The following is a 20,402-nucleotide window of genomic DNA, read 5'->3' as shown; positions in this document are numbered from 1 at the left end:
AAAAATATTATATTTTCCCAAAACCCAGTGCTGCCATCTTTTTGTCATCAAATTACCCAGGAAAATTGCATTGCGGCAAATAGTAGGTACCTACCTACTCGTTGTCTTCATTAGAAAATGTATTTATAGAAATAATTCAAATAATTTATGAAATTCATATCAAAGTCGAGAGCTTTTTGGTGCTTGTGACTAGTTGTACGCCATCGTCAGCTGTCAGTCGTCATTGTTAAAATCTGCTAGGTATCTTTTTGTCATCGAATTATAGTACGCGGTCCAAGTAATTAAATTATAGTACGATTTTCAAAATTATAGTATTTTGGGCGTACTATACCTATTTTATATCGTACATAGTACGCGGACCAAAATTATAGTACAAATACTATAATTATAGTACGGTTGGCAACACTGCTGGGCATGACGTGTTGCGGTCCGGCAGTCGAAACAATGAGGTGGGGTAAGAACGGAAATTTGGACATATACAACAGTTGGCCGTCGGAAATAGAAGGCCATATATTATTGAAATCAATTCCTTGTCTTAAAAAAACCACTTACGAATAAAAAGTAATAAAAACCACCGGAATACAATGGAAAGACAGAAGAAAATAGGTAGGTAAGTAAATTCGAAATAAAATTATATCGTATAATTTGTTTCATTTGGGATGCGGAATCTGCTGCCTGCAAGAATAATGCAAGTGCTCTCTTCCGCATCACCAGAGCAATTTGCGGTAAGAAACGTCCAGTGGTCACTGCATTACGCAACTCTGACGGAGTGACAGTCACCGAACCTGCAAAGGTCCAGGAGCTATGGCGCCAACATTTCAGTGATGTCCTGAATCGCCCACCTCCATTGCATCCCTTCGATATTCCGTCGGAGATCACCGCCCTCGGAATCACTACTGCATCGGGATTCTGCGAAGATCCTCCGACAACTGCTGAAGTTAAAGAGGCTGTCAAAAGACTGAAGCGCAGGAAAGCTCCTGGAGATGATGGCATCCATGCAGAATTTCTGCTCTGCGGACTGAGCGCTGTATTGCCGTCCTTGTGTGACCTTCTGCACGAGGTGTGGGAAAGGGAGCAGTGCCCCAAAGCCTGGAGGGATGGTACCGTTGTTACTCTGCACAAAAAGGGTAACCCACAAGACTGTAATAATTACAGAGGAATCACTCTCCTCAGCGTTCCCGGGAAGGTGTTGGCGCAGATTCTCCTGTACAGGATTAGAAGTCCCATGCTGGACGTTTTGCGTGCGCAGCAGAGTGGATTTGTCCCGGGGAAGTCCTGCTCAGAGCATATTTCAACTCTCCGAAGCCTTCTGCAACAGTACCAAGAGATGAATATACCTGTCGCCTGCTGCTTCGTGGACTATGAAAAGGCATTTGACAGTCCTCATCGTGAATCTCTGTGGCAAATTCTGCTAGGATATGGTGTCCCACGGAAACTGGTCGCCGTGATAAGTGCTCTCTACACCAATACAGAGTGTCGCGTGAGAGCAGCCGGAACATCCTCTGACCTCTTTGAAATCACGTCAGGAGTCAAGCAAGGATGTGTACTTGCGCCCTTTCTTTTTATCATCATGATGGATTTCATAATGCGTAAGACGGTTTGCCCCGACAGTGGGATACGCCTACATCATGATGACACAAGCGATCTATGCGAAGAAAGACTGTGCGACTTGGAGTATGCAGACGACGCAGTCGTGTTTGACTCGACGATCGAGAGGTTGGAGGTGACCGTGAACAGGCTAGCCGCGAACTCGATGCGTGTGGGTCTTCATCTGAATGCCGCTAAGACCAAATCCATGTGCAGTGCTGCTTGCATCGACGCCGACACTCCTCTGCGGGTTTCTGGTCTGCCCGTCGAGCTGGTGTCCAGATTCAGGTACTTGGGTGCCACGGTTGCCGATGATGGTGGTATTTCTAGTGAGCTTGGAATCCGCATGGGTGTGGCGGGCTCTGCGTTCAACCAACTTGGAGTCGCATGGAGGTCAAGGCTGTATTCTGTGAGGACCAAATGTCGTTTGTTTAACGCGTGCGTGCTACCTGTGCTCCTGTATGGCTGTGAGACATGGCATCTTACTAAGCTTCAAGAGTCACGGCTTTTGAGCTTTGAGAATCGATGTCTCCGCAGAATCTTAGGGGTACATTGGTACGACCGCGTTACAAATATCCGAGTTCGTGAGCAGACACAACAGCCTTCGGTGATTGAAGTTATCACGAAGAGACGATTCACGTGGCTGGGACATGTATTCCGGATGCCGCCAAAGAGTGCGGCACTTCGTACCCTTGTGGCACAGCCTCAAGGGTTCCGTCGCCGTGGCCGGCCCTCCCTCACCCTGCAGCGATGCTACAAAAGCGACCTACGTGCTGGAGGTCTGACATGGCGGGAGGCACAGGAGTTGGCGATGGACCGAGGGAAGTGGCGCCAACTTGTGCTTGCCCTATGCCCCAATGTTGGGACGTGACAGGGTGAAAGAAAGAAAGAAGAAGATTCTCGTATGAAGTCGTACCTACCTTTCAAATATCTAATTATAATGACAACGTTATTATCAAACATGTGATACTAATAAATACAAAGTTAATGTTATTATTGAATCTAATAAAATTGGACCACTACTATCTGCAATGCTCCACGAACAATGCATATTTTTTTTCTATACGGAAATCTCTTTCTGGTAGACAGCTCACGATAAACTGTGCTATGGAAAAATTTTATACATACAATTTTTATGTAACCGAAATCAATAGCACTGTCTAAATGTGAACTTTCCAAACTCCATAGAGAGTCGTACTCTTTGTGGTGTGTACATATGAAGACTTAACACTGGTATATTATTATAAAAGTACTATAATTTTGCATTTGCCATTTCGCAATCTAGTGGTTTTCGAATATTTCTCCTAATAAAAACGAGCCGACTATGAAAAATTGGGAAAATTTTCATTGACAACGCGTACTATATTTTCGCCCCAAATACTATAATTTTGGAGGCTCTGTACTATAATTCCACTTTCAAAATATGGCAACACTGATGCCCAGACACTTTGTGTATTGTTCTTCTCTGCTCCTCTACCCATCCTTTTCCACAAATGCAAAATTAAAACATTCACTATTGCTATATCATTATCTCGATGTCTCGTCTCGTCTGTCTCGAAGACACTCAAATTTTTTTTACAGCGAGTTGAAGAAATGTATTACAGGCGTATGCATATAACAGCAAACTGCATTCAAGTTATTTACTGCAAATTTGCATGCATAAACCTAAATGTATCTGACGGATAGTGACGTCACAATCGTCAAATTTTGAAATTGTGAATCGGTGTAAAAATGTGCAAACGGTACCATATAAATTTAATAATTATAAATAAATAATTATCATGAACTTTAAATAATTTATTTGTTACAAAATCATATTTATTTTTTACTTCATAATGCACGAAATGATCAAAGTATACCCAGTAAATATTTCCATAATATGGCAATACAGCTTCACGGATCATTGTCAATCAGTGTTGCCATGTCTACTGAAATTTCAGTAGATCAACTGATATTTTTTGCCAATATACTGAATTTTTGATTTTTTTTCGAAATTCAAGAAATCTACTGATATTTGTGTTTCTCCATAATTGTAAATTAACTGATGATTATTTTAATAATAAACTTGAAATGATTTACGCATGACCTTTTTTGATGTTATACACTTCTAAATTGACATAAAAAGCATTGTAACTCTACCCAAGAGCGCCATTTTACCCATTAATATCATCATTGTTTACAATAAATTAATATTATTAGTTATTGTTATTCTTATAGTTTTAAATCATATCTAATAAACCACATTTTTCAAAATCTACTGATATTTTATGAAATCTACTGAATTTTTTGTCAAAATCTACTGAAATTTTAGATTTTGACTTGGCAACACTGTTGTCAATTGTCAATATTATATTTACAAACACTAACACGTATCAGTGTTGCCAACCGTACTATAATTATAGTATTTGTACTATAATTTTCATCTGCGTACTATGTACGATATAAAACAGGTATAGTACGCCCAAAATACTATAATTTTGAGAAATCGGAAAAAAAGTTTCCAATAGAAGAAAAACAACGCCAAAATAATTCGTGAGAAGCAAAAAAAAAATCCCCATGTCTAAAAAAGGTGACGTTAATTACTTAACACAGCGATTTCCAAACTGGAGGCGCGAAAAGTTCAACACAATTAATGTAGCCACAGGCTTGCAGTTTTCAAATGCATAGTTTATAAAACGGCCGCTAGTTATAAACTACACAAAAAAACAGTCCTATGAAAGGTTGTTTGCAAACCTTTATGCAAATATGGAGATTAATTTTATAATCCCTCACTTCTATACTATTGTGAAGCCCAATGGCTATCTCGTAAAAAATTAAATAAAAGGGTCAAATTAATAATAATGTTGAAATTTGAGGCAAATTTGTTCAGGAATGATAATTTTGTTGTTAAACTTGTCTATTTGGTTAAAATTTAAAAAAAAAAATGAGTGAATAAATCAATCCAAAGACCACTAATGCATTCACTGATTTAAAACGACAAAGTGAACGCATTCATAAAAAATTGGAGCTTAGGAAATCAAAATGACAAAAAAAGTTCGCCATGTCTCCACTTTTAAATGATTTCTACGCCAGATATATTGAAGCAAACAAAAATCTATTTACTGAGTTCTTGGTTAGTTTGCTAATGCACTTTTCACATTATTTTATTGATAGCAAAAAAAAAATTTCGGCGCTGCTTTGTTTCGGATATATTAAATATGTGGTCGAAAAATCCTGACCCGAAAGGTCCGCTTCAGGATGGAGGGTCCATGATAGAATCCATTTGTCAATGAACGAAGAAAAATCTGCATTGACTACTATTGAAATTGATTGAGCTAATAAACAAGCACATTCGTCAAAAAATAATGTGATATAAGTAGTAAAACCTTGTTTATTTTTTTTTCAATTTTGTATTCGTTAGTAGGTAAATTGAGGGGTGTAGTTTCAAAAACAACTTATTCCACTTTTACAAATTGTTGGCAAACAACAAAAAACTGTTTACGGTGTTGATTTTACATATTTTTTTGTTATTTCTGTTGAAAATTGTAGTTAACACTTTGAAATGGATATCTCAATGCTAAAATCTATAAAAATGATCTTAAAAGTAGGTTTTTTCTAATATTATATTTGGAGTAAGTTACTTTTGTTTCTGAAACTTGGAATAAGTTATATTTGAAACTAACACATTTGGAATAAATTGCGTTTGTAAAAACCACTAAAAAAACTGTCATGTTAAATGTTGCAGGAAAAGTCGTGAATATTCGTACCCATTCAAAATAATTATTCTGGGTTACTAATTTTAAAATATTTGAAATTAGGTAAATAAAATTGGTCATTCAAATTATTTCACTGTTTTGTGATACAAAATAATATTTTTGAAGTTATACTTCTTTTGGCGCGTTTAGTAGAGGGTACAATAATTGAGAGCTGCGCGCGCACACCGTTACGAAAGTGCGACATAATCACGTGATCGGGGTATTAGCGGAAGATTTAATTTATAAAATGTACCATGTGTTTATTATTAAAGAATACAAACTACTCCAAACTTTCGAAATGTTCCATTTCAATTTCCTACCAATAAGACAAACAAACAATTTAAATAGTTCGATGAACCAAAGAAAAACTTTTATTTACTATATGAACCTGATTCTAAGTCACCACGTTTTGTTTTGTTACGCCAAAGAAGTATAACTTCTAACGCGCACGCGCGTATATAAGTACACGCACCGATTTTCTATTATTATAACAAAAACAACAAACGTTAGTTAGAAAATAGTAATCAAACAATAAAATACCTTATATTTTTATTAAGTATACTAATATAAAGAAAGTGTAATTTTACAATGAAAATTAGGTAAGTAAATAATAATTCATAATAATATTATAAAAAAAAATATGAGTAGTGATATAAACCTAACCCGTGATACTCAAATTACGAAATAACATAAAATTGCTAAGATACTTGTCACCGAAGCAAGCTTCTGTCGACTTTTTGTTTAAATATATATTAAACAAGATTACTTATCCTCATTTGAGAATAAATTTTACGGCCCTCGGACGAAAAATAATTAAAATATCAATAAATTAACACGACGTGCAATTAATGTTGATGCATGCAGGAATTCGTGAAGACGCCCGAAATATTTTCAAACATACGATTGTTAAAAATCGCATTACGAAATTCTTAGTAGTTAGTACCATTAATAATATTATTTATTTCTGATGAACGGATTCTTTAAAAAAAAATATTGTGACTTCCTTCGCTAAGGAATTATCACAACAAAACAAAGTATAAGTGGTTAATCAAATTTAAATAGTTATAGATAGACTAAAAATACTTATCCTATATACTTAGTAAACTGAAAGCATTAATAATTTAGTGCCACGGTACCAATGATAGTTATTTCGCTTGAAAATAATACTTAAATAATTATAATAATATCTATGTACTTCCAAAAATAACACGAAAACTTGGCCAAATCAGCATTAAAATTCTCCAAAGTGGATAATTTTGTTCTGTACCTACCCGTGTTTTATAAAAACTTTTCATCAAACCCCAAAATATTCCATACAATTCAACAATAATTCGTTCACTTTCTGGAAATTATGTGTTTTCTCTCACTTATTCATTTAGAGTACATTGACAGTAACATAGGGAACTTACTGTCGAATTTTCACGATATTTCTTTTTCATTTTTCCGTGTGACGTATTCGTTTTCTGGCATTTTTTGGGTATTACAGGTGAAGCTTGCACATCCATGATGATATTAAACAACTAATAATTATATTAATTGGCTTGTAACACTGTTTTTTCATCTAAAATTTGGTAAGAAATTTCGTACCGTGTTTACTGTTTAACTTAAAGACGCCATTGCAAATGCAGTCTTTTTATTGGTCAATTTGGAATAAGTGAAAAATGGTTTGCGACACTCCTGGAATAAGTTTCTTTTGTAACCAATAGCGATTTTAAAATTGATTTTTCTACTAGATTGAATGCTATTAGGTCGTTAAATACAAAAAATACTTGTTCAAAAACTTCTCCTTTAGATTTTGGCATGCATAACTCATTTTCGTTAAGAAGTGGAGTAAGTTGTTTTTGAAACTACACGCCTCGTATATTGTTGACTATTTAAAAAGGTGTCTGTATTATTTAATGAAATAAGGGGGGGGAGGCGCCAAGATTAGATTTTTTTAAAAGGGAGGCGTACTAACATAAAGTTTGGAAACCATTGACTTAACATTTGAATTTTGTCTAAAAAACAAGACGTTAATTACCCTTCGTGGATATTTTGTATAAAAAAAACAAGACGTTAATTACCCCACGTTTAATTTTTTGAAAATGCAGAAAATTATTAGTCACTCAATGCGTACTATATTTTTTGCCGAAATACTATAATTTTGAAGGCACTGTACTATAATTCCACTTTCCAAATATGGCAACACTGACACGTATATTAGTCAGCATCATTTTTATTTTCATTTTTTAGCATCATGAATCCTATTGTGGCACAACGACGACGGGCAGTTAACTTCACGCAAGATGAAAAGGAATTATTAGTTAGCTGTGCCGATAGGGAAACATTGATAATAAATTCGCGTATAACAAATGCGTTCAGCAATGCGCGAAAACGTGCCGCCTGGGCTAGGATAACAGTCGAATTCAATAGGCGAAGCCATAGACTAATATACTTTTAGGCGAAGCCAAGGAATAACAGTAAGTAATGATATTATGTACTATATTATATAGATTGAACTACAGTTTAGAGATATTATATCAATAGAAGGTTATTTTATTGGAACATTTAAGTCCATTTACGCACTAGGTACCAACCGGCGGCACGCCGACAGTGTGCGTAAGCGGGCATAGGTAAGTCTTTTACGTGTCTTAATATCATTTTCATGAATAATACGCATATGTCACATCAATATAATTAATAATTTATGGTAAAACTGCTTTATTCTAGCGAACTGCCGCTATGTTAAACACATTGTGGAATACCATGAGGTCAAACATAAGGAAAGCTGACACGGCAGAGAGGGCCAGCATCATGAGAACTGGCGGTGGTCCACCCTTGGCTTCCAGACCAACCAACAACCCGGCTGCGTTCGCAGCTGTAGCAGACAATCTGCGAATAGAGTGGCAGCATAATGGAGATATTGATGTCAGATTGATAAACTATGATCATTAATAAAAAGTTATACTATGAAAATTAATGGTTTATTATTACATTGCTTGGAGACTGCCCACAAATTTTTATGGAAAGTATTGTAACCTCTCTTTTCCCAAATATCTGGGTAGGTACTGAAAAAGGTTGCAGGTTTTAGTATATTATAGCGCCAGTACACATGCATGGAATTACTATCGGCAATCGTGCTTATTTAAAACTGTCATGACAATAACTGTTTACACGTAAAAGTGCTGACTGACTCTCCAATCTCATTCTTCAAGAGTAAGCGAGACGCGAGGTTGTCATTTTATACTACTGATCTATATCTGACAGGTCGTATTGAAAATCGGAGCTCAAAATGAGTAGTTTGTTTTTTTGCCGGCAGGTTCGCTACGATCGCTCTACTGCGCAGGCACATATCGAAAATAATCTTACTGTCGCATTGGAAATTCGGAATCTTCCAATCTTGTTTGATTTATGCACGCAATCTTGCCAACTGCAGGATAATACATGTTTCCCCATACATTTTCTTACTGTGCACAGTACATCCATGCACGTGTAAACGGGGTATTATTCTTTTATATTATGGAATAGATTCATCAGATATTTTTTATTGCTTCACTCATTTATCATTTTCAGACTATTTGAATCAATTGGACCTCATAGATTCATGTTGATAAGTATTTTTGCCAGTGATCAAAACGATTCATTCTGATAATTTTTATCAATTATTAGTAAGAGCGCGATGCAGAACCACATTTAGGCGTGTAAGTCCCTGAGATATGCGCCTAACTTTAAGAGGACAATTTTGGTAACTAAGTTCAGTGAGAAAATCATATATTATCTTATTAGAACGCCTAAGTGGAAGAGAGAAAGAATGACGTCACGTGTTTCTTAATATTATTCTTGTTAGAATGGATGTTTAGCGTCGACAATTCTGCATTGCGCTCCAAGTTTGTAGTTGTTGTAGAAATAACTTCAGACTGATCATATAATCATAAGAAATACATTCAGGTACAGTTAATTAATGAATAAAAATGAATAAACAAAACTAGTAATACATGTTTTTATAATAAAAGTTTATTTAAAAATATAGAACAAGGTAAGTAATATTAATTATTGGGATGAGTGAATTTATTATTTCAGCATATTTCTTAGAAATCTGGTTATGTCCAAAACAATATTGAAAATGCCATTAAGAAACATGAAAATGCGACATATGGAGATTTTCTTTCACCGATTCGAGCGCATTTCCAAAATGTCCCGAGAAGTCTGCAAACAAAAAAAAATACAGTCTATTACATGAAGGTGAAAAGATTGAAATAGTTGGTTTAACTTAATTCCTGGTTTGCTCTTTTAAATACAGTCGAACTTGGTTATTACGACCACGGAAATAGCGAGATCTCGGATGTAATGAGGAAACATTTTAGTTTATGATTTTCTCCATACATTTTTTTCACTTTTATAACGAGCTACTTCGCGTGTATACCGAGCAAAACTGTTAATGTGTCGATCGTTTAAAAACAACATTTTCGACACTAAGCAATAAAATCCGACCGGGCAGTTAACTAGACCGATGCCACCAGGATCGGATTACATTTATGACACTAGTTAAGTGTCTAAGTACCTAATTGGTGTTTTCGCCGACAACATTGAAAAAGTATCCACGCATATGGTTGAAATTGCATGTAAAAAATCTAAGCTTTGTGAAGTCAGTAGGTACCTACCAGCGCCAGCGGCTCAGCACTTCATTACAATAAACAACTTCTTTTGTAGTTTAAGAATGCCATGCTTGTTTCGGGGATTTTTACGATGGTTTTCAGATTTTTTTATGTTCTATGCTACGAGGGTGGGTCAATAAGTCCTTAGAAAAGCCGACAGGTGGCGCGACTAGTACTGTAAGCGGTTTGTTTTCATGCAGCGGCACTACCGATTCAGTATGCTGCGAAGTTTCAATCAGATTGGTCGGGTTGTTGTGTGTTTCTCGTACATTTCAAAAAAAAAATTTGCTTGTTTACAAAAATGGAGAAAATTGAGTTTAGAGCTGTTATTAAACATTTTAATACAAAAGGGTTAACAGCAAAGGAAATAAAAAATGAGTTGGATTTAGTTCACGGCACATCTGCTCCTTCACTTGCAACTATTTATAACTGGTTAAATGAATTTAAACGTGGTCGTACATCAACAAAGGATGAACCACGCTCAGGACGTCCTGTAGAGGTGACTACACCAGAAATGATCAATAAAATCCACGATATGGTGTTAAGTGACCGAAGATTAAAATTGAGTGAGATAATTGAGGTTACAGGGATCTCAAAAGGTAGCGTCATTTCTATTTTACATGACAAATTGGGCATGAAAAAAATTTCTGCAAGATGGGTGCCGCGTTTGCTCACAGTCGACAATAAACGCAATAGGGTGGTGGCCTCTAAAGCCCTGTTGTCGCTCATGCAACGCAATCCGGATGAATTTTTTCGTCGCTTTGTGACTGTAGATGAAACATGGATACACCACTATACTCCCGAGACGAAAGAACAGTCAAAGCAGTGGATTGCGAAAGGCGAACCATGTCCAAAGAAGGCGAAAACCGTAAAATCAGCTGGTAAAGTTATGGCTACTGTATTTTGGGATGCACGTGGAATTATTTTCGTTGACTATTTGGAAAAAGGAAAAACAATAACAGGGGATTATTATGCATCTTTATTGGACCAGCTAAAAAACAAAATTGAAGAAAAACGGCCTCATTTAAACAGGAAAAAAATCCTCTTTCATCAGGACAATGCCCGTGTTCACACATGTTTACGATCAATGGCTAAAATTGAAGAATTGAAGTTCGAATTGGTCGACCACCCACCGTATTCGCCAGATTTAGCCCCCAGTGACTTTTTCCTTTTCCCAAACTTAAAAAAATGGCTAAGTGGACAACTTTTTTTTTCAAATGAAGAAGTCATCGATCGGACAAATGCTTATTTTGAGGACCTTCCGAAAACTTATTTTTCTGACGGTTTAAAAAAAATTGAGAAACGTCTAACCAAGTGTATTGAGCTCCAAGAAGATTATGTTGAGAAATAAAAAAAAATACAAAAATAAAAACTGTTTTAATGCTTTTTTCTAATGAATTATTGACCCACCCTCGTAAAATGGCGTGAAATGTGACCGCTCATTTAAAAGCACCTATTCTCTGATATAACGAGTAATGATTATAACGAGCAAATTCAGTTGGTCCCATCTTCCTCGTAATAACCAAGTTCGACTGTCGTAACCATTGCACTATTATTCAAAGACTTTAGTAATGTTAATAACAAAGATAACTATGGTGCGATTTTTATATTCTGCCCGCAATGTAGGATGCTGCTTTTAGTGTAAAAGAAACAAAGCGTACTGGTAGAATAGATATGTAAGTGAAATGGGTGGGAGAAATTATAGTCCCCCCTTCGCAATTTGTTTCAATATAATGTTCTCACAGATTCTTACAGAAGAAAATCAGTTAATTTTATCCAGTTAATGATTTAGAAATCTATTGCGGGTTATAGACCGAAAGGCAGCCCCAAGGTACACTGGATTGATGAAATATTAAGGTTTAACAGAATTACATGACAGAGAAGAACGAGAAACCAAAAAGGATATAAGGAGCTTGAGGAGGCCTTCATCCAGGAATGGAACAGGTTGATGACGATGATAAGTGCCTATGCGGCGGTTATTAGATTATTTTCGGTTATAGTGCCGCAGATGACCATGTTATATCATTTTTTTTGGCGGAAACAGTTAATCCCATGTAGACAATACCCTTTTCTATCGGAGCAGATTAGATGTGAGTTGGAAATACTGTCACCAGTTTGTGTACTCAAGTATCGGATGAAACTACCCATACTCAGTACGTGTGGCCCAATAAACTTGTTCCAAAAAGCTAGTGATGATATCATCGCGAGTCGCTGACTAGTTCGTAGACTTTCAATACTATTGACATTAAATGCGCACAAGCGAGATAGCACTTGAATATAATTATATTTTAATTTATTAGTCTATGCATGCGAATGACATCATCTTATTTATGAACAATAGGTCATAAATTTTCTGTAGCAGCATATTATTCCCTCGGAAATGTGGTGAGGTGACTGAGGTGATGCAGTTTACAATAGAAAAATCAATGTTGTTCATTTTATGCTAACAAGAATATTATAACATAACATAAAAACAACTCATAAATTTGAAATGTGTTTAAAATTTTATAATAAATGGCACATTTCGAAAAGAGCAGCTCAGTGTATTTTTAGCGATTCTATTGAAGCCGATATTTCAAATACTAATATGGAGTTAAGTTTTAGTTCCAGTTTAGTATGAGACTTATGTCGCATACGCACGCCAAACCCTCTATATAGTATTCCAAATACTAGTAAGTATTTTGATACAAAGTATTTTTTTATACTGGTAGTAAGTATACTTACTCTTCAACATCAACCAGTTTCCCCCCCTCTAGCGCAATGCTTTTCGATCGAATAATTTTAATTTTAAAGTTTGATATTTTCATACATTTCAATGCATCATTATCACACACTAAGGTTGGGTTTGGGTTAGATTAGGTTGGGGTATATTAGGTTAGGTTAGGTTTGGTCTAAAAATAATGTTATAAAGGGTCATCTGCGGCACTATTACCGCGGATCGTTCATAAATTTAAAATACTATTAATTGATAATAATATCAGCATTAGAGGAAAAGTATACATACCCAGTTTTGTTTCTATCCATTATACTGGGAAATAATGACCTGAGGTATGTGCAGGTACAAATCAACAGAAGCACCACTGATAACAGACTTTGGAAATTAAAGATTGCACTCTGAAACAATACAAAAAAAACCATTTTTATAAATGTACATGATAACTATGGACTATGGTAATATAAATACCTATTCAAAAACTTCTATGACATGTAGGTTTAATTTATTTTAAAATCTAGCATGTTAGAAGATTAATTATTGAGTAACTAATATACTATCGAATTTAAAATATATTGTTGTAAGTACTTGAATCAATAGGATAATTTTTGTACCATGATTTTCTATCGTGTTTCATCCGAATTGTTCAAAACTGTCAGATTCTATTCTGTCACACGTCAGTTGTCAATTTGACAACTAACCGGAACAGAGAATAATAATTCAAATCGTATTATATTATTGTCTATTAGAATAGTTACAAAATTATTGAGGATTTCTTTTATTTGATGAAAAAATACCTAATTAATATGTAATAAAAAGAGACTAAAATATGAATAGACAAAATATTGTATTGAACACAAATACAATTGTATTTAATTTTTAATATATTTATATTAGGCATATCGATTGTAACCGAATCAATAAAAAATTAAAGAATAATAATTTAATCACTTATCGGGTTATATTCTAGCATAAAATAACTCATTTAATTGCTTTAATAATCCATACAAAAATTAAGATTTATTTGTTAGTTAGTAGCAGTGTTGCCAACCGTACTATAATTATAGTATTTGTACTATAATTTTGGTCCGCGTACTATGTACGATATAAAATAGGTATAGTACGGCCAAAATACTATAATTTTGAAAATCGTACTATAATTTTATATAAAAGTACTATAATTCTGCATTTGCCATTTCGCAATCGAGTGGTCTTCGAAAATTTGGAAATCTGCGGCCCGCGGCGAAATATTTTTCCTAAAAAAAACAAGCCGACCATGAAAATTTGGGAACCTGCGGCCCGCGACGAAATATCTTTCTTAAAAAAAACGAGCCGACCATGAAAAATTGGGAACCTGCGGCCCGCGAAGAAATATTTTTTCTAATGAAAAATTGGGAAAATTTTCATTTTCAAGAGATGACAACGCGTACTATATTTTATCCCCAAATACTATAATTTTGGAGGCTCTGTACTATAATTCCACTTTCAAAATATGGCAACACTGGTTAGTAGCCATATAATAATAGACAACGGTAAACAGATGACAACAAAAGAAATAAAAATTTGTTCTCAAATTAAATTTACGATTTGATTTAGTTTAATTAAATTTGACGTGTGATATGTTATTTGCGTTTTGATATCGTACATTATAATAATACCGGCCATGGACCAGGACAAAAATTTTATGGCTGAGAAAATAATCAAAGACTTAGCCACAATTTTCTGGAAAGATAACCTTCTGTGAGTATTGTCAAATTATCAGTTTGGTTTATTAAAAAGTCATCTCTACGTATGAGGATATCTAGATTTACGATTTTATGCCTAAAATCTATATTTTATTTATTATGTTAACATCAAATCAGTCTTATAATTCTAGTCCCAACAACAATTAATAGTATTCCTGTAACAGTTATTTGATAGAATTTTATATTTAGGTTTAGGCTTCATTAACGAAATATGTTTGAAGAACAACGTTTTTTAATGGAAAAGGAAACTTGGTATGACAGTGAAGTTGATAAGAAGGCTTCTACTGATTTAAATATGATCTGCATGTAATTTGTTTCAGGTAGTTATACACTTTTTTAGTAGTCTTGGTTTATGCAGGTTTTAATTTTATTGAATTTTAAAAACTAATCAATACTATATACAATTTATAGTCTTATAGCGGCTGTACACGTGCATGTATTTACTTGCACCAATAGCGTGTATTTTAAAGTATCGCGATAATAACTGTTCGCCAGTCTCATTCTTCAAGAGTAAGCAAGACATGATGTTATGACACGTATTATCGTGCAAGATTGCATGCATGAATCAAGTTCAGAAGCTTCTGAATTTTTACACGACAGTTGGAACTTGTGAGATATTTGCGCCTGCACAGTAGAACGATAGTGGCGGACCTGCTGGAAAAAAACCAACTACACCGCAGAGTATTTTTGGCGTTCATCAATTTTCACAACCAGTCAAATAGCACCATAAAATGACAACGCATCTCGTTTACACTTGAAGAATGAGATTGGCGAGACAGTCGGTACTTTTTCGTGTAAACAGTTATTATCGTGATAGTTGAACTATTGGAGCCAGTAAAATCATGCAGGCGTACAGGCCATATTAGTTTAATGAAAACAAATACCTACATATGATAGACAAAGTTTAGTGTGCCCTATTTATGTCGGATCTTAACAGCGTGCCATCACCCATCGCCACTGATGTATTTTATATACATACATAAACACCTTTTTGGTAGCTGTATCGCGACTATCTTTTATGATTTTACCACGTTTTTATTAGCTCGTATTCTTGTTTGTCCAGTACAAATTTTTTCTTGTTTGTCCAAGATTTGTATTAGACAATTAACTTCCCGACTAGCTAGACATTTGAAACTTTTAGAATATATCAGAACATGACGTCAATGCATTCTTTTAATACTTTTAGCCATCTTTAAGCAGAATTGAATTCATTTTCAGTTAATTCTGTTTTGTATGGAAAGTTATTTCGGAAAAAAATCGTAAAAAGTAAAACACTATTATTGGTTGCTAAGGGGGTGCTGAAGCTGTGGGTCCCAGGTTCGAATCCTGGGTCTGGCAAGTACACATATTGTTTTTCAATTTGTGTCTGTCAGGGTATGGACCTAATAGGTTGAGCAAGTGGCTGACACCCATTTCTCGTAAAAAACAGAATCTGTTAATACAAACCTCTACTCTGTGGAGGCCCATATGATCCTATTAGGATCGGACATGGTCGAAAGAAATATTTATTCAGTACTTATTTCTATCAAGTACAAAAAAAAGTTTTCGTAATTGTGCCGCAGAGGTGGACACGAGCTTTTTTAATTTTCTTTTTACGAAAACAGTCTATTCCATGTAGAAAATTATAATAAATACCGTTTTCTGTCGGCGCATCGTCTTTTCGATCCAATAATCGTTAATTAAGAATTTGAAATTTTCATACATTTTGATACACCATTATCATAAACTAAGATTATATGAGGTAATATTAGGTTGGGGTAGGTTAGATTAGGTTAGGTTATGTTAGGTTAGGTTTGGTTTGGTCTAAAACGAAAGTTGTAAAATCTCATGTCCACCTCTGCGGCACATTTACCAAACTTTTATTAATACATAAAATTGTCAAGTTTATATGATTCGACAGAAAATTTTAAAACGTGGTAAGTATATAAAAAGTTCTTTTTATCTTGTAATTATTTTATTTTAATAATGTTTTGTTATTTCGTGTTTTCAGAAAGGAATTTGACATTATACCTGTGGCAACTAATGACAGTAATAGATCTCCAGTGGTTCACGTGTCTCATATGCTGGGGCTGGAATCGTGGTGTGTGAAATATGTGTACAGCTATGCTTACAACACTCTTATGGAAAGATATTTCGACAAATGCAATAGCCACAAGCTCACCAAAGTGACACTGAACAACTTCGAAGAGGTGAATAAGCTTCTCCTCGGCGCCCTCCTCATAAACCCGGATGTTAATTTTTTCTGGAACAAACGTCGGGAGATGTATCTGAAGGGGTTTACGACATTCTTCGAAGAAATGAAATTCTCCAGAATAGTGCTGACGCGGAAACCGAAAAGCAATGAAGCCTTTTCATACAGGAGATGGCTATTTGAAGAACTTTTTAGCACAAGTAAATATTTATTTATTTGTTTATTTGTAAGCACCTTAGGGGTCGTCTATATATTGTCGCTGTAGGATTGGTTTGTCGAATAGACCAAATGTCAACTGTTCAGGAGACGAAAAACAAATTTGATTATCCTATATTTAAATACATGAAGGTATTTAAATTGTTGTTTTTACAGCATATGAATGATGTTTTCATTACAAAGCAATTTAAAGAAAAGGATGGTTCTGGTCCATTTAGATACAAAAAATCATTCTGCATTCAAAGGTTGATTTCGACAAAAACGGATATTCGACAAACCAATCCTATAGCAACGATATGACATCACGCAATAAGGAGGGAAGGGAGTCTGACATAATGTGATGATTTTTGACGATTGCGACACCACAAGACCAACAAAATATCTTTTCTGAGAATATAATATTCTGTGAGAACATTTAACTGAAAACGATTATTTTCAATGGATTTATTTTTCAACGACGGCGTTAATAAATTAATAAGAATAGAGTTATAAGAATAATTAAACAAGTAGTTATAAAAAGAATATCAAAAGACAAGATGAGCACACAGTACAAAAAATCATTTGCTATAATGCTCGAGTGCTTCAATGGAGGTATTAAACATGTCAATTTACAAACTATTAGAAAGAGAATGAATCCTAAGTATTGACTATTGAAGAATGTTGAGGTTGTGTTGGTCAGTGCTGCGAACATATTTATTCTAATGAGTAGTTTATCGAAATGTAAGAGAAAGAAAAGGTGGTGAGTGCGGAACTACTTACTACAAAGAGAAAGAAGAGAGGAATTCGAGTGACTCATGTTGAGCGACATGTTGCACACCTGTCTACACTCGCCAACATTTGACGCGGGACAGACGCGCGGCCTTGCGATTGATTGTGAAGTGACAACATCCAACATGTCCCGCGTCACGTAGAAAAGCCGCACTATGTAGCTGCAATGTTGGGGGACAGCGCGCAACGTTGCAGCGACACACGACATTTTGTCCCCTAGTGCTTTATTAGTACTACATTTCATTTTTATTTTTTATATAAATGAATCATTGGGTAGGATATTTTAAATCGAATGTTTATCCATTTAAAACGGTTCCTTCTTTTATTTTGTCCTTAATTAGATACCGTTTTATTATTGTAATTGAACTTGCAACGCTAGGACAGTATCGATACTGGAAAGATAATTTGTGTCGCTACATTTCAAAATCAGCCAAGTCCACCTTTAGGTATTTTTGACTTTTTTGTGAATTGCTGAAGAACTACTGCTTTTTCACATTTATGCATTATCAAAATGTGGAATTTATTAATTTTAAATATTCTATACTCGAAATAATATAAAATTTCAGCCGTGTGACTGTGTATTTGAGAAAACAAGAAGCTGGTTTTCTCCTATTCATCTATTATGGACTTGGCTGATTTTGAAATTTAGTGACACATTTGATGTAGAAATAGGTCATAATACTGTTCAATTTTTCAGAATATATCATGTGGCCATCGCAAAACCAGATGAGCGACTTGGTGCAAGAAGAACAATCTTTAACGGCTTTGTGCGCAGATAAGAATCCCAACAATTACCACGCGTGGAGTCATCGGATATGGTTTATGAATTGGCTCATGAAAATCTCTTCAGATTCGTCTTTCAAAACTACATACTGCCAAGAGCTTTCATTTTCCGAAGACTGGATCGCCAATCACATATCGGACCACAGCGGTTTGCATTATCGACAGATGATCTTATTAGCCGTGTTGGAACACTGCTTGGACATGCTGGAGACGCAGGAAATATACGCAAATAATGCAGCTGGTTTTGTCACGGAGAACAGCTCTGACGTTTACGGTTTTGATGCAGAAATGAACTCTAATGTGGACCTGGAAAAAAATATTGTCAATAGTTTTATTTTGGAAGGCGGTGATCATCGTGTATGTTTAGTTAATTTGAATATTGTGTTATACGAACTGAATTTGAACGAAAACCTTATGAATATATATCCGTGTCACGAGGCTCTCTGGAGTCACCGGAGGTTTATCTTAAAGCTTCTAATAAAGTTAATTACCGATAATAGTTTTAGTAAAAGTCAGCAGATGAAAATTGTTAACACGACGGTTGCGTCGATAAATTTGAATTTCATTAGTAAAGGATCGTCGCAAAATATTACAAGTATACCTAATGTTGTCAAATTAAAAGATACAACTGGCGAATTTGACAGTTTAGGAAAGGAAGCGAAGATATTGAAATTCGACGATCACTCCGTTGAAAATGGCATTTTATACAGAGCGGTTGTCTGCAATGAAAAGAAGTGGATTAAACAATGGGCCGAAAGAAATGATCCTTTTGTGTTCAAGTATCAAAATTGGCTGCGGATGTCTTTGACTTTACCAGTTTAATTGTGTTGCCTCAACGACGATGCGTCGGAATATCGATGATCCAGTCCTGTAAAAAGATATGTAATAAATGAAATTTTGATTTCTAAATTAATATATGATGTTTTTAAGTTTATCTAGATCAATAGGTGATGCATTTCGAGAACGAATATATGTCACTCTCTTGGTGAAATGATGTTTGTTGCAGTCAATATGTAATGCAATACATATTATATTGTATCAAAGATAAAACTCGTTAGGTGCGATAGTTTATTATTGCACTAAATGAGCTTTATCTTTAATATAACTGCATAAATCCACAGTAATGAATCAGGCATTTAAATATATGAAATCACAGTTAAAGGGCTTGTCGCCGCGATGTATAATGCTTTTTGCCTCTACAAAGTGATATGTAGGCATATGTAATAATTATTAACTAAAAGATAACTATTTGATTCATTGCGTCGTAAAAATGAAAAGTGTGTTCATATTCCCTTATGTGTATTTGACATATTGGGTCTAATGTACTGCGTCTCTTTAAAATACGTACTCAATGTAAGGAGAGCAATAAATTGATGAAATAATGCAGAATAATAGAAGTGCGGTGACATCATATTAAATCAAATCAACCGTGCTTGTTAGTTTTGCCTGGGTTTTCAAAATTTATATGATTTTATTGAACTTTTGCCATTTTGCTTTTTAAAACTGCATATTATATAATAGGAATTTCCATCTACTTTTTATATAAATATATTATATATATACATAAATCTCATGTTCGAATAATGAGAAATTGTCTATAAGAGTAGTATAAATCTATTGAGCAATGCTTTCTAAAATGTAAATTATATTTTGTATACTGGAATAATATAAATTCCGTTAGATTCATTGTTACAATAGCTTACTACAATGTGCAGAAAGTGGATAATTTAATAAAATAATATCTTCACTGTCCTGGCAGAAGACACTATTTCGAAAAAATGACATATTGAGTTAGTTATACCAAAATGTTCCTTATTTCAAACTTTACCGTCTGGAAACCATTTTAATAAATAGTCTTTATTTTAAAGTCATCCTTTTTACGATTACTTAATAAACTCACATGATAGACCATTTCAAACATTTTAACAACTTCAAAGTCAAATTACTCAAAACTAGTATTCTCCAGTTAGTGTGTTCTGCCAGAACAGAGATGATATTATAATATGTTGAGTTTTATATAAATTGTAATCG

The 20,402-nt window shown here is 34.7% G+C and overlaps 2 protein-coding genes across 2 annotated transcripts; one reads left to right on the top strand and one right to left on the bottom strand.

Moving 5' to 3' along the window:
* Positions 1-9,294: 9,294 nt before the first annotated feature.
* Positions 9,295-13,382, bottom strand: ksh (transmembrane protein 167A-like protein ksh). Its single transcript, XM_085946167.1, has 3 exons — positions 13,283-13,382; positions 12,960-13,069; positions 9,295-9,506 (listed from the first exon to the last, which is right to left on the bottom strand). The coding sequence occupies exons 1-3, from the start codon at positions 13,283-13,285 to the stop codon at positions 9,401-9,403; spliced, it is 219 nt and encodes a 72-aa protein (XP_085802293.1). The 5' UTR covers positions 13,286-13,382; the 3' UTR covers positions 9,295-9,400.
* Positions 13,383-14,192: 810 nt separating this feature from the next.
* temp (protein prenyltransferase alpha subunit repeat-containing protein tempura) lies at positions 14,193-19,637 on the top strand. Its single transcript, XM_085946155.1, has 3 exons — positions 14,193-14,408; positions 16,404-16,804; positions 18,286-19,637. Exons 1-3 carry the CDS (start codon positions 14,332-14,334, stop codon positions 19,191-19,193), a joined length of 1,386 nt encoding a protein of 461 aa, XP_085802281.1. The 5' UTR covers positions 14,193-14,331; the 3' UTR covers positions 19,194-19,637.
* The last annotated feature ends 765 nt before the right edge of the window (positions 19,638-20,402 follow it).

Source organism: Rhyacophila brunnea, unplaced genomic scaffold (genome assembly GCF_057557595.1).
Source record: "Rhyacophila brunnea isolate RB1 unplaced genomic scaffold, BYU_Rbru_1.0 scaffold_19, whole genome shotgun sequence".
In the NCBI taxonomy this organism is placed as follows: Eukaryota; Metazoa; Arthropoda; class Insecta; order Trichoptera; family Rhyacophilidae; genus Rhyacophila; species Rhyacophila brunnea.
The sequence above is the reverse complement of the archived record's forward strand: the minus strand, read 5'-3'. Positions and strand labels throughout refer to the sequence as shown.

What these genes read in the sequence shown, in the direction of transcription:
- ksh (XM_085946167.1), bottom strand. An exon ending in ATGGATAGAAACAAAACTGG is followed by an intron (nt 9,507 to 12,959) that starts GTATGTATACTT and finishes TTTTGTTTGCAG; the next exon opens with ACTTCTCGGGACATTTTGGA.
- temp (XM_085946155.1), top strand. Translation starts at nt 14,332, where the DNA reads ATGGACCAGGACAAAAATTTTATGGCTGAGAAAATAATCAAAGACTTA. An exon ending in TTCTGGAAAGATAACCTTCT is followed by an intron (nt 14,409 to 16,403) that starts GTGAGTATTGTC and finishes TCGTGTTTTCAG; the next exon opens with AAAGGAATTTGACATTATAC. An exon ending in TGAAGAACTTTTTAGCACAA is followed by an intron (nt 16,805 to 18,285) that starts GTAAATATTTAT and finishes TCAATTTTTCAG; the next exon opens with AATATATCATGTGGCCATCG.